At 53.7% G+C, this 12,060-nt stretch overlaps 1 protein-coding gene across 1 annotated transcript; it reads left to right on the forward strand.

Moving 5' to 3' along the window:
* Positions 1-4,631: 4,631 nt before the first annotated feature.
* On the forward strand, positions 4,632-11,321 carry LOC111828344 (pulmonary surfactant-associated protein D-like). The gene is made up of 7 exons (XM_023764529.1): positions 4,632-4,827; positions 6,347-6,463; positions 6,704-6,841; positions 7,097-7,210; positions 7,591-7,707; positions 8,286-8,369; positions 10,900-11,321. Exons 1-7 carry the CDS (start codon positions 4,632-4,634, stop codon positions 11,277-11,279), a joined length of 1,146 nt encoding a protein of 381 aa, XP_023620297.1. The 3' UTR covers positions 11,280-11,321.
* Positions 11,322-12,060: the final 739 nt, after the last annotated feature.

Below are 12,060 nucleotides of genomic sequence, written 5' to 3' on the forward strand. Positions count from 1 at the left end.
TGCCAACTGTGTGCCTGAGGTGGGAGAGACCGTTCCTCACCACCAGCCCACAGAGTTTAATCACGGACAGGGTCTTTCCTTAAAGCCTTTCCAGAGAACAGAGGGCCCCTCAAAGTCACTGCTGGGTGTGAAACCCAAGTATGACCGAGTCCAGAGCCAACTCCAGGCTGGTGCTGCAGCAATGGGAGCGCTCCTTCCCTAGGATGGTCGGTCGGAGTCTCCCAGGGGGACAGGATCCCCACTGATTCCCACCACCTGCTGAACATGGGCTCCACTCCTGTCTCTGTTGCTCTGGGTTGGGGATCCCTGCATGGGGATGAGACCCCACATTCCTAGGGGGAGGGAGTTTTGCAGCTGTGCTGTCCTTGAGGCTTCTCAGCTGTCCCCGCATGAGGGGGATCTCCCTTTCCGCTTCTCCACCCCTCTTACCAGTCTCTACCTGGCTTTTCCTGTGCTCCTTGGTTCTACTATTTCAGCTCAGCTGTAGTTTAGTTTGTTTTTCAAGTGGATTGCTCTGTAATTTAGCTGTAAATTCGGTCTGACTCTGGAAGCAAGCGACACAGCTTCCAGCTACTCTGCAGTTATCCTGGAATCCCAGCTACTCTCATTTGCTTATTTGACAATCCGACGGAAAAGAGGTCAGTGCCCCTGACTCAATAGTCAGGTATTGCATGTTTTAAAGATTCTTGCAGTGCACTGTTTGACAGTTGCTGCCCTAGAGCAAGCATGTCAAACTCACGGCCAACATATTACATACCTGGTTTACTTATTTAAATGAGGCGCGTGGCCCGCAGGCCGCGAGTTTGATATGCTTGCCCTACAGTCTAGCACTGATAAGAAAGGTAACAGGTCTGCTGAGCTGCAGTTTCAGCAATGATGTGGGCAAGCACCTGGGAAACCAAACATCAAGGCTGCAGCTCAGCTCTGACAAAAGTGCAGCTACTGAAGTCCATGAGGGGCTGCAGGTAATGCTGAGGCTGCAGCATAGCCTCAGTGCCCAGACACCTAAGAAACCCTGTGATCTCTCTAGACCTCATCTTTCACACAGGGAGGTTCATGGTCATCTGCATGAAAGCCATTGTCATCGTCATTTAAGATCTGACTCTTCTCACCTGTGTTGGTGTAACTGAGGAAGGCAAAGGTTATCATTGTAACAGGAGTGTCTGGGTTGGGTCATAAATAAAATTAGACCCTGTTGTAATGTGTAGTTAGATGAAGAAAACACTATAGTCTGTGTTATAGGGGGATCCCAGGGCATTGAGAGGGAGTACTTATTAGGCTAGGAGGTAGCAGTTAACAGAAGCTAAGTTGCAAACAGAGAAAACATATAGGGCTTCTGAAATAAAAGTCACCCTAAATAGGAGTTTGTGTAGCTACCAGGATCAGACTTGTCAGGAAGGCTCTGTGGGGAGTGGAGAGCAATGGTTCAGTTCAGCCTCCATGCTGATGCAGATCTCTGGGAGGCACACGAGCATCCTAGGATGGGGATGTTAATAATGAAAGAGTTTTATCATTTGGGGCACAAGTGGCTCTACTATGGGATCCTTCTTCAAAAAATTGCATTATGGGAAACAAGACCCTCTCCTAACAGCCGAGGAAACTGGCATTAGAGCCTCTACAACACACAAGGAGATGCCATAGCAGCAACAACACCCAGGAGCATTCGGCACCACCAATGGAGTGGCCAAAGGAGAGCATTGCGGGCATAGGCAGCTGGTGTGTGGACCTAGGCAAAGGCTTGATGCAAGAGGTGAGGCCCCAGGGATCTAGAAGGGAGCAGGGATGACAGCAACAGCAGTAGGGCAGGCAACTGCCCCATGGCCACTGCAAGTGAGAGTTTTCTGGGGGACGCCCGCAATAGTGTATCAGCAGCTCAGGGGTCCAAACTGCTTCCTAGAGCAATGCACAGAGGAAACACCAGCTAAGGAAGTGGAGAGATGAAGGCAAGGATGTAAGGACTCCATCCCATAGAAAGCAAGTGAGGGCTCTCCAACATCTAGACCAGGAAGCTAAGGAGTGACCCCTGCAGGTGGCAGCTCCCCTGCCACTGTCCTCACAGAATGCTGCAGCCTCTGCAACCCCTCTAGCTCCTCCACCCCTGCCCAGAAATGCCAAGAAGCTCCCAGCTCTTTCCCACTATCTGGGCAGTAATGTTGAGGTGATGGACAAAGAGAAATTGGTACAGCAAGCCCTGCTCTTGACATATGCAAATGCATATGCTTTTGCAATAGTTGTAGGTTATTATGCAACTTGCTTCCTCATCTGCTCCTCACTCTACTTCCCTGCCTTTGGTTTTCTCAGGAATTCAGATCGTGGAAATTTGTAAAATCCAGACATTGATGATGCCGCTAAACTCACAGAGCTTAGTGAGGTTCAGATGAAGTCATGCACTGAGGTGCTCTGTAAATTCTAAGGTGACATGTGTGTAGTGGCAAGTTTCCTGAACCCAGGTGGGGTGAGTGTGAGTCAACAAGGAAGAAAGTTGTTCAAAAGAGTTCTTAAAAGACCAACACCGGGTGGCTCAGAATAAATAGCCGGTGCGTGTGGGCCAAGGAAGCGCTCATTTGCCTAGAGACCCTGAGCCTTCGAGGACGCAATGGTGAGTGCCTGTGCCGGCCTCTCTTTTTGTTATCTCTGTCTCCAGTGAATGTCCCCCTGCCCATTTGAGGTGCTCTAATGTACTGGTGTTGAGGAAGACAGGGTCTATGTAGCTCTTCTGCTCTGGGAGGTATGGGTGTCGGTGTGGGTGTGGGTGTGGGCGTGAGCGGGCAGCATAGTGTGGGTAGAAGGACCATTCTTCTGCCCCTCACTCTGCTTCCTTTGCTAAGTGGGAGGGTGGGTGAGTGGGATATGACACCCACCCGGACCCCAGATCCATTGTCAGGAAGCCTCAGGTAGGAATGCAACTTCAACTTCTCGCTTGGCTCTCTCCATCTCTGATTTCTTCAGAAAGGAAGGTACTGGAGGAGAAACAGCCCCGGCATTCCCAGGCCCGGGGTCAAAGTCCATCCTGGTCCCAACTGCCCGTTGGACATGGATAAACATGCTTTCCTCTTAGCTTCAAATCTTTGTTTTAAAAATACACCCACTAGACAAGTTTACTGATTTCCAATTAATTTTTAGAGGAGTCATTTTTCAATGATACTTTAGTCTGACATTGAGGCATAAAGTGAACACTATGTGGTTTAAGGGGATGTGGCTCTGCCCAATACCTCTATAGGCCCAGTGAAGAGGCCTATCCCAGTCCTAGGTCTTCAACCCTGTGAGGTGGCTCCTGCCCAGGGCCCTTTCTCCTACAATGAGCTGTGGTGCCCTCTGTGCCATCTTGAGCTGTTGGGCAGAATGCCTGTGGCTTTTCATTCTTCCCCAGATGTGGGCACAGGGCCCTTGAATTGTGGCAGCTGCACACCAGGGGGCAATGCCCTGGCTCTGGCTGGAGCCTTTGTTGCTCGTGGCAGAGCCTCTGCCCCAGCAAGTGCCACGCTGCTGGCCTGTGAGCTTGCCTGGTGTTTAGAGACTCCATTATGCCCGAGGAAGTGGTAAACTCAGAATGAGAAAGAACTGGTGCCAACAGGGTCCTCCGCAGCCCAGAACCACCAGCAGGTGGAGAAGAAAGCACTTCTGTGGCCAGGAAGGCCCTCCACTGCCTCCCCCTCAGGCTGCCTGGAGATCCCTTCTCCTTTGCTCCGTCCTTCAGGCTTGTTCTCAGCCTCTGCCACTCCCCTTCGTGCTTTCCTGGCTTCTAACTTTAAGGTTTCTCTGAAGAGGAAAGAAGCCCACCATTGGGAGTGACCAGGTCCTGCACCCACCCTGACCTCACTTAGCTGTGGAGTCCCTCTCACATGTCACTGGACACCCTATTGAACATCTGCTTTTTCTCCACCTAAAACCACCATTTACTGACAAAGCTCACCTCACATGCCCTCGTCCACGAGGCCCCTCTCCCAAGTCGTCCCAGGTGGAGGGGCAGCACTCTAGGCATCCCAGGGTCTCTCCAGCTATTCTGAGATCTTTTTCTGGGTTCCATCTGGAACTTTCTTCATGGAGACAGCGTCTAGTCCAGGAATGGCAGACCACCTGGCAAACATGTAGCCATGTGCCCATCTTGTGTTAGGACAGATGTCACTGAGCATTCTGGCTCTTTCCAGACAAGCACTGAAACCACCAGTGCTGGTCCATCCAAGACAATAAGTGACAGGAAACGGGGTTGCCCAGCCACCTTGCTGATACAGACAGGGAGACGGAGGTTCAAAAAGGGAACAGTCCTGCCCAAATGCACTTCATGAGTCCTTCCTGATGTGACAGGTGGCCTCAGTGAGGAGTTCACATCCCAGTCTTGCCGATGGCTGTGAAAGGGAAGTCACTAGAAGGTATAAAACAGGGCATCTAAGAAGAGGTAGATGTTGCTGATAACCCATGTCAGAGTTCATCTGGGTAACTCATGCCCTCCCAGGCTAGACTGTATGGCTGCCTTGTCCTAAATTGCTTTCGGAGTCCTGCTGCTCCTGATCCCACAGAAGGAGCAAGGCGGTAGGAAAGTGCCTCTCTGACTCCGGGCACTGAGCTAAGCACTAACCCGTGTTCTGGAACCAAGAGCACGTCCTTTCTCTTTCTATCCACCCCTCAAGGCCATGCTTCTCCTCCTCTCCATGGTGATCCTGCTCACACAGCCTCCAAGGTCATGGGGAACAAATGTGAAGACCCTTCCCCAGAAACCTTTGATTGATAACTCCACTCTGGTCAAGTGTAGACCTGTGGAGAATGGCCTGCCTGGTCGTGATGGACGAAATGGGAAAGATGGCCTCCTTTGCAAGAAGGGGAATCCAGGTAGAGCTGGGACCTTGGGCTTGTCCTGGTGGGCATGGGTGGCCACTGGAATTGTAACCAACTCAGCAACTCTGGATGTTCTGCCGTGGAAGCCCTGGAAATGAAAGCCCACCTCCTTGGGAAGAAGTCCCCTAGACATTCAGTCCACCTAAAGCACCTCGTTACCAGTTGGCAAATGACAGGCTGCCCTGAGCCCCGAGGTGTTATTCCCCCTCCCTAGCTGTCAGGATTCCTCCCCTAGGATCTTCTGATTCCTCTCACCCCAACAATGAGCAAATTGTGGGTAAATGACTGGTGTTGGGGGCCCATAGAACTAAGCTGCGGCACTTACAATTGTTCATTGTGGTTGAATGATTTCTGTGCAGTATGTGAAATATTTAAATTCTACTGCATAAGAGATGGGCAAAGATGAGGCCCTGTGGCCCCACACTCAGGCCTGATCTAAAGGATTTACCTAAATGCACTACAGAGGGGAGGAAAGGGAGCTCATATTTTATAACTGGACATTTGTACCTTTTGACTTTCACCCATTTTGCCCACCACCCAGCTCCCATCTTATGCAACCACCAATAATCTGATCTCCCCATTTATGAGTTCAGGTTCTTTGTTTTGTTTCTTAGAATCCAGATATAAGTGAGATCATACTGTCTCTGTCTTAATTTGTATGACTTATGGCACTTAGCATAATTTCTTCAAGATCCATTCCTGTTGAGGCAAATGATAGGATTTTTTTATGGCTGAATAATATACCAGTGTGTGTGTGTGTGTGTGTGTGTGTGTGACATTTTTATCCATTCATCCATTATGAACACTATAAGGTTGTTTCCATCTCTTGGCTACTGTAAAGAATGTTGGAATGAACATGAGGGTACAGACATCTTTTCAAATTAGCGTTTTATTTCCTTTGGATAAAATCCAGAAGTGGTATTGCTGGATCATACTTTTTAAAAAAAATTATCTTTTTAATGTCTTAAGGAAACTGCATAATGGTCCCCATAGTGGCTGCAACAATTTACAATCCCACCAAGAGTGCATAGGAGTTCTTCCTCTTCACATCCTCACCAACACTTGGGATCTTTTGTGTTTTTCATAGTCACCATTCTAGGAGGGGTGAGATGATATCTCTTGGGTTTGATTTGCATTTCCCTGGTGACTCATGTCAGGGATCATTTCTGATATAAAGTTTGGTCCTAGGAAGGGGAAAGCCAGGAGTCCATGATCCAGGTTAAAAGCTGGCAGATCCCCTGCTGTAAATGCTCAGCCTCGGGGCAGGGAGGGTGCACTGCATGGAAATCAGACAGTTCTTGGCTTCACGTCCCCATAACAGCTCTGGCAGGCCTGTTTCCTCACCTGTGAAAAGGGGATGTACACAGCCTACTCCTGGGTCACCACTGGTCTGAGGAGTGTGGAGGTGGAATGTCTACACCTGCGGAACCTGAAGGAATGCAGGGCTGACCTGCAGGTGCTGCTCCTCCTAGGCCCAGGGCCAGGTTTATGCCCATTTCTTCTGCTGCTGCAGGTTCACCAGGAGCTCCAGGGCCCATGGGGATGCCTGGACCTGCTGGCCCAGTTGGGCCCAAAGGGGACAATGGATCTGCTGGAGAACCTGGACCGAAGGGAGACTCGGGGCCACATGGTGAGCAGTGGGCGTGGACTGCAATGCCTGCCACTAGGCCATGCAGGAGGATGCACATACCCATCCCAGGAAGGAGGGTGCCCTGCGGGTGGTGCTGGGTTCACACAGGGAAGGCTGTAATACTGCTGGGCGGTGTCTGTAGAACGGTGCTGTTCTCTGACCTCTATGACTGCTCTCACCTTCTCACGCTCTCCCCCTTCTGAGAAGACTCAGTGCACTGACTGGCTGGTCCTTTCGCAGGACCTCCGGGACCTCCAGGTGTGGCCGGGCCGGCTGGACCAGAGGGTCCCTCGGGAATGCAGGGGAATGTAGGACCCCAAGGCAAACCAGGCCCCAAAGGAGAGCCTGGGCCCAAAGGTAGGAGGTTGGTGTGTGGAGGTCCAGAAGGGAGAGGGAGGAATGACAATGGCAACCCATGATGTGACCTAAGGATGCTCAGTGTGCCAGGGAAGCCAGGCCATCACCACTGCCAGGAACTGCTGTGGCCCCTGCCCCCCAAACCCCCACATCTGGAGGACCAGACAGCGGGGTGCAAAGCCCCCCAGTTCTCCTTCTCCACGTGAAGCCGAGGAAATGATCCAGGCTGCACACACTCTCAGCAGCCTTTGTCCCAATCTGTTCCTTCCTCAAAAGAAGTGGGTGCCCCAGGCGTGCAGGGCTCTGCAGGGACAAGAGGCCCCCCAGGTCTCAAAGGAGAGAAAGGTGCCCCTGGTGAGCGTGGAGCCCCTGGGCATGCAGGGCCAGCAGGTGAGTGATGGGAAAAGCTGGGGGGGGCCTTCGGTCCTCCTGTGTCCACCTGAAGCTGCGGATGCCTGTTCCTCCCCCATCACCCCGCCAGCTCAGAGCTGCAACACTGGGCCTTGGGGAGTCTGTGCAAGGAGGTGTCTCGCTGGGCTGAGCTCTGTAACTGGGGAGAATGTGGTGTGAGCAGTAGGGACAGCTGCATCCTGGAAGGCCGGGTGCTGGGTGATGGGACTGTACTGTACAGAGAGGGTGTGTGGCTGGTTTTGGGACAGACTGTCCGTGGGAGGGTGTATTGCTGGACAATAGCACAGTCCATATGCTGGGAGGGGGAAATGCGGGAAAATGTGTGCCGAGCTCACCCTCCTCTTCTTGTCTGATCTCAGGGCCTGCAGGACCCCCGGGCCCACAGGGACCTCCAGGCGCCAGGGGCTCCCGAGGACTGAAGGGGGACAAAGGTGCTCCTGGGGAGAGAGGACCAAAGGGAGAGAGTGGGCTTCCAGGTAAGGTCGCCTTCCTTAGCTCTGGGTGCCCCACTAGATTGCAGAGGGAGGAGGCCCACTGCTCAGTGGTCAGCCCATTGTAGTGGTGGCGGGGTGTAAAACTGGGAAAGGCTGTCTGGCTGAAGGTAGGAAGATGAGGCTCTGGCTTAGACTCAGTACTCAGGGGAGGGCCAGCCTGAGCAGCTTCCCATCTGATCACTGGGACAGCTCAGCTCTCTTCCCAGTTCATGAGAGAGCTGTGAGCACCAAATAACACAGGGATGGGGAGTACTTGAGGGACGTGCAATCCACCCCCCTTTCAGGAATGTGCTCCCAGACTCTCAGAATTTGCTGTGAAATGTCATCTGGATCAGAATTAGTCAGGTGCCAGGACCTGCTCAGGGCACAGTGTGCTCACTACAGAGCCTCAGGGAAGGCAGCAGGGGCAACTGTGTCGGTGGCTGTGGACTTCCTGGGGACCAGCTCCTTACCCTCCCCCAGGAAAGCCTGTCACTGAGCCCCCTTCCCTTGGGACCCGGACTCTGAGCCGATCCCTGGCTGTGAGGCACTGGTCTTCACTGTGCCTCTCTCTCCTGCAGACAACGCTGCTCTGAGGCGGCAGGTGGAGGCCTTGCAGGGACAGGTAGGAAGCCTTCAGAGAGCCTTCCTTCAGTATAAGAAAGGTGAGTTCTGGACCTGGACCTGAACCTGAGCCAGTCGCCTAGGGCAGGCCCCAGGCAGGGTCTGTGTTTGGGTTTGGAGTTGGCCGGGCCTGAGGCAGGCCTGGTTGTAGGACTGTGGGCTCTAGGATGCTAGTGGGTTTGGACGATGGGCTGGACCTGGGACTGGGGCAGGAACAGCTCAGGGCACAGTGTGCTCACAACAGAACCTCAGGGACTTGTGGGAAGCAGGGGCCAGCTGTGCCAGGGACACGGAGCAGGGTGTGGCCCCAACACCAGCTCAGTGGGCTGGTGCCAGCATGGTCAAGGCTACCAGGCTCCAGCCCCCACCATCACAGCCACCTGTGACCCGAGCCAGATCAATGCCCCAAGCCCAGTGCAGGTCAGGCCTTCCCTCCTGCTAACCTGTGCTGGTCCCTGGACACCCCACTACCCAGAATGCATTTCTTATCTCTATGGGGCTAGGTGTGCAAACCCCTCAAGATGTTGCTGCCCAGCCCACAGCAGCAGCGACTCCTGACACTGTCATGAGAGTTGGGGCTGGGAAGCTGTGCTTGGGATCAAGGCTGTGAGGGTCTGACCTTGGCATGTGGCCATTGAGAGACTCACCTGAGACAGGCCCTGGGTCCGACAGGGGGCAGGCTGCCTCTGGGCTCTGCCAGTGCTGGGCTCTCCCGCTGCTCCCAGGGTGATCATGGTGGAGACTCTCCCCTAACCTGGGTGCTGAGGAGTCAGAGGCTCCAGCAGCACAGCCCAGTGCCTGTGCCTGTGGGCATCTCCACCTCAGTCCCTAATTTCCCCCCCTCCTCCCCGCTTTCCCTATGTCAGCTTTGAGCTCAAATCATTCAGCAAATCTCACTGATGCAAAGGAGTTTCTGAAGGAGGAGAGCACACAGGGGTGAGACATAGGGTTGGCTCCTACCTACCTAAGTCCACTGAGTACCCACATACCAAGGGTGAGGTTTCAATCATTTAGTATGTTCCCTCTCTCCACAAACATGCACGTGTGTTCACTCCCTTACATACACACTGATGCAAAAGAGAATTCATGATGACCTTCCACATATGTGTGTATTACACACATGCCATCACTCACCTCATGACATCTACAGCCACAAGCACACACGCATATTCACACACACCAGGTGGACCTTCAGTGCTCCCATGTGCCTCCAGATGGGCAAGTGGCCATATTCGTGTATGCACACACAGACCCACCTGGGTGCATGTAGTGAATGGCAGAGGAACTCCTGTTCAGGGCTGCTCTGGGTGCCCTCCTGAGCCTGTGGAGAGTCTGCCCCCTGAACCCTTGTGGAAGGGTCACAGTGGGTCGGGGTGCAGCCTGGGCTCCTCATCAGGCCTTTGGAGCTGGAGCACAGCCCTCTCAGGAGCCCTGAAGGCTTCTATGCACGAAACCAGAAGAAAAGATGGAAAATGAGCCCGGCCAGCATGGACCAGTGGTTGAGCATTGACCTAATAACCAGGAGATAATGGTTCGATCCCTGGTCAGGGCATGATCCCCAGTAGGGGGTGTGCATGAGGCAGACAATCAGTGATTCTCTGTCATCATTGATGTTTCCATCTCCCTGTCCCTCTCCCTTCCTCTCTGAAATCAATAAAAATTTATTAAAGCACACACACACACACACACACACAGTTAAAGGGATGGAAAATGAGATGGACTGAAAAGCGATGTAGAATGTCACACAGGTGATGCTTTTATAAATTGTATTCCCATCTTAGAGATGAGGAACTGGAGACCCCCAAAAGGAAGTGACTTTCCCTTGACCACCTGGACAGTCATGGCCAAGGCGGGGCTGAATACCTGGCCCTCTGACTCCCAGACAGGCCTCTCTCCAGCACTGATTCTCTCCTGCCCCTGCCGCCCATGCACACCTCTCAGCTGCCCTTGTCCTCTCTCCCAGCTCTCCAGCCTCCCCCACATGCACACCTAGAGGCCAGCACTGGGCGCACACAGTGCAGAGATTAGCACAGCGCTGCCCTCAGATGGCCCACCCTCTCCTCTTCTTTCCCACATCCACATCCGGCACGAACCCCCTGTCAATGCCACATGCCCTGCTGTTATGCAGGGTCCACAGTGAGATCAGAGGGAGCACCTTCCTTGTTTCCAGCTCTCAGAGGCTGCGGTGCCATTTCACTGCATGATGTCAAAGCTTCCCAGTCCCACCCAGTACCTGGGAAACCGATTCTGCCACCCACATGAAATAGAAAGAGCACGTCTCAGCTCTAGTGTGAGATCAGATAAGGGTGACCCCCAACTCTGCATGTGATGGTCACAAGAAGTTGAGTCTCTTACTTAACCTCTCTGAGCCCAGTGTTCTCACCTGTAACTAGACAGGCAGATCCACCTCCCAGGGCACACTGCGGACCCGGGGTCTCACCTTTGTCCTCCCTGGTGCTCTGATGCCCTATATGGGAGGCCTGGGGCTCTGGTTGGAGCACAAAGGTCTCAGAGCCTTGGAGCTTTGGCAGGTGCCCCCAGAACCCCAACCTGACTGTGCTCTCCTCCTAGTGGAGCTCTTCCCCAGTGGCCGAGATGTTGGCCAGAAGGTCTTCAAGTCAGCAGGCTTTCTGAAAACTTTTTTTGAAGCACGGCAAGTGTGCGCACATGCCGGGGGGCAGCTGCCCTCCCCACGCTCTGCAGCTGAGAACCACGCCTTGCAACTGCTGCTCGATGTTGAGAACAAGGGTGCTGCGTTCCTGAGCATGACTGACTTCAAGACAAAGGGCTGGTTCACCTACCCAGGAGGGAAGTCCCTGGTCTATTCCAACTGGGCCCCTGGGGAGCCCAACAACAAGGGTGGCAAGGAGCGCTGTGTGGAGATGTACACCAACGGCAAGTGGAACGACAAGCCCTGTGGGGAGAAGCGCCTTGTCATCTGCGAGTTCTGAGCCCGCGGGGTGGGTGGGGCAGCCGTGGTGCAGGAGCCTGGCCCAGACCCCTGTGCTGTGGACATGACAAGGAAGAGCTGACGGCTCTGAGGCTGGGCTTCTGCACAGAGCCGTGGGATGAGGCCAGCCAAGGGCTCCCATGGAACTCCTCTCTCAAAATAAAATACGAAACTGGCTTCACTGACTGCTGTGTCAGAGGAATTAGGGGCCAGCCTGCAATCTCAGTTGCAAGGGATAAAATTAGTCCCCAAAATCCAAAGGCTCCTCCTCAGCCCTCTGCCTCCTCAAACTGTCAACCCAGCAAGTCCCTCCCTCCTCTGTCACTCCCTCCTCTGTCACTCCCTCCTCTGTCTCTCCCTCCTCTGTCACTCCCTCCTCTTGCTTTGGTGTCCCCTTATGGCAGTTCCTTATCTTCCTCTTTTGCTTGCCCCTCCTCCTCTGCTTGACCACTTAATGGTGACCTGCTCAAGCCTTAGCTCTCAGTTCTCTTCACTTCTCACCCTCACTCCAGGGATGAGCTCATTCTGTTCAGGGCTCAGATCCCTGGCACCCACATTACATGCCTGCCCAGGACCTCCCGGAGCCCCGGACCCCTTGGCCAATGCCAGCTGGAGCCCCAGGGCTGGGCGGTTCCAGTGGCTGCTCCTTGTTTCAAGGCCTGAGCCCCGGAAGGAGCACAGTGCCGAGGGCTGACCTGGCAGGTCATCTGCCTCCCTGGCAGGACTGTGTGGCCCAGTTGGGTAGCCTCCTCCGCATCCCTGCACACCAGGACCTCATTCTA

Source organism: Myotis lucifugus, unplaced genomic scaffold (assembly GCF_000147115.1).
Source record: "Myotis lucifugus unplaced genomic scaffold, Myoluc2.0 scaffold_335, whole genome shotgun sequence".
Lineage (NCBI taxonomy): Eukaryota > Metazoa > Chordata > Mammalia > Chiroptera > Vespertilionidae > Myotis > Myotis lucifugus.

Excerpts from the sequence above, each read along its gene's own strand:
- LOC111828344 (XM_023764529.1), top strand. The coding sequence starts at position 4,632 with ATGCTTCTCCTCCTCTCCATGGTGATCCTGCTCACACAGCCTCCAAGG. Across the intron at positions 6,464-6,703 it reads GGGAGACTCGGGGCCACATG|GACCTCCGGGACCTCCAGGT; the intron begins GTGAGCAGTGGG and ends GTCCTTTCGCAG. Across the intron at positions 6,842-7,096 it reads TAGGAGGTTGGTGTGTGGAG|AAGTGGGTGCCCCAGGCGTG; the intron begins GTCCAGAAGGGA and ends CTTCCTCAAAAG.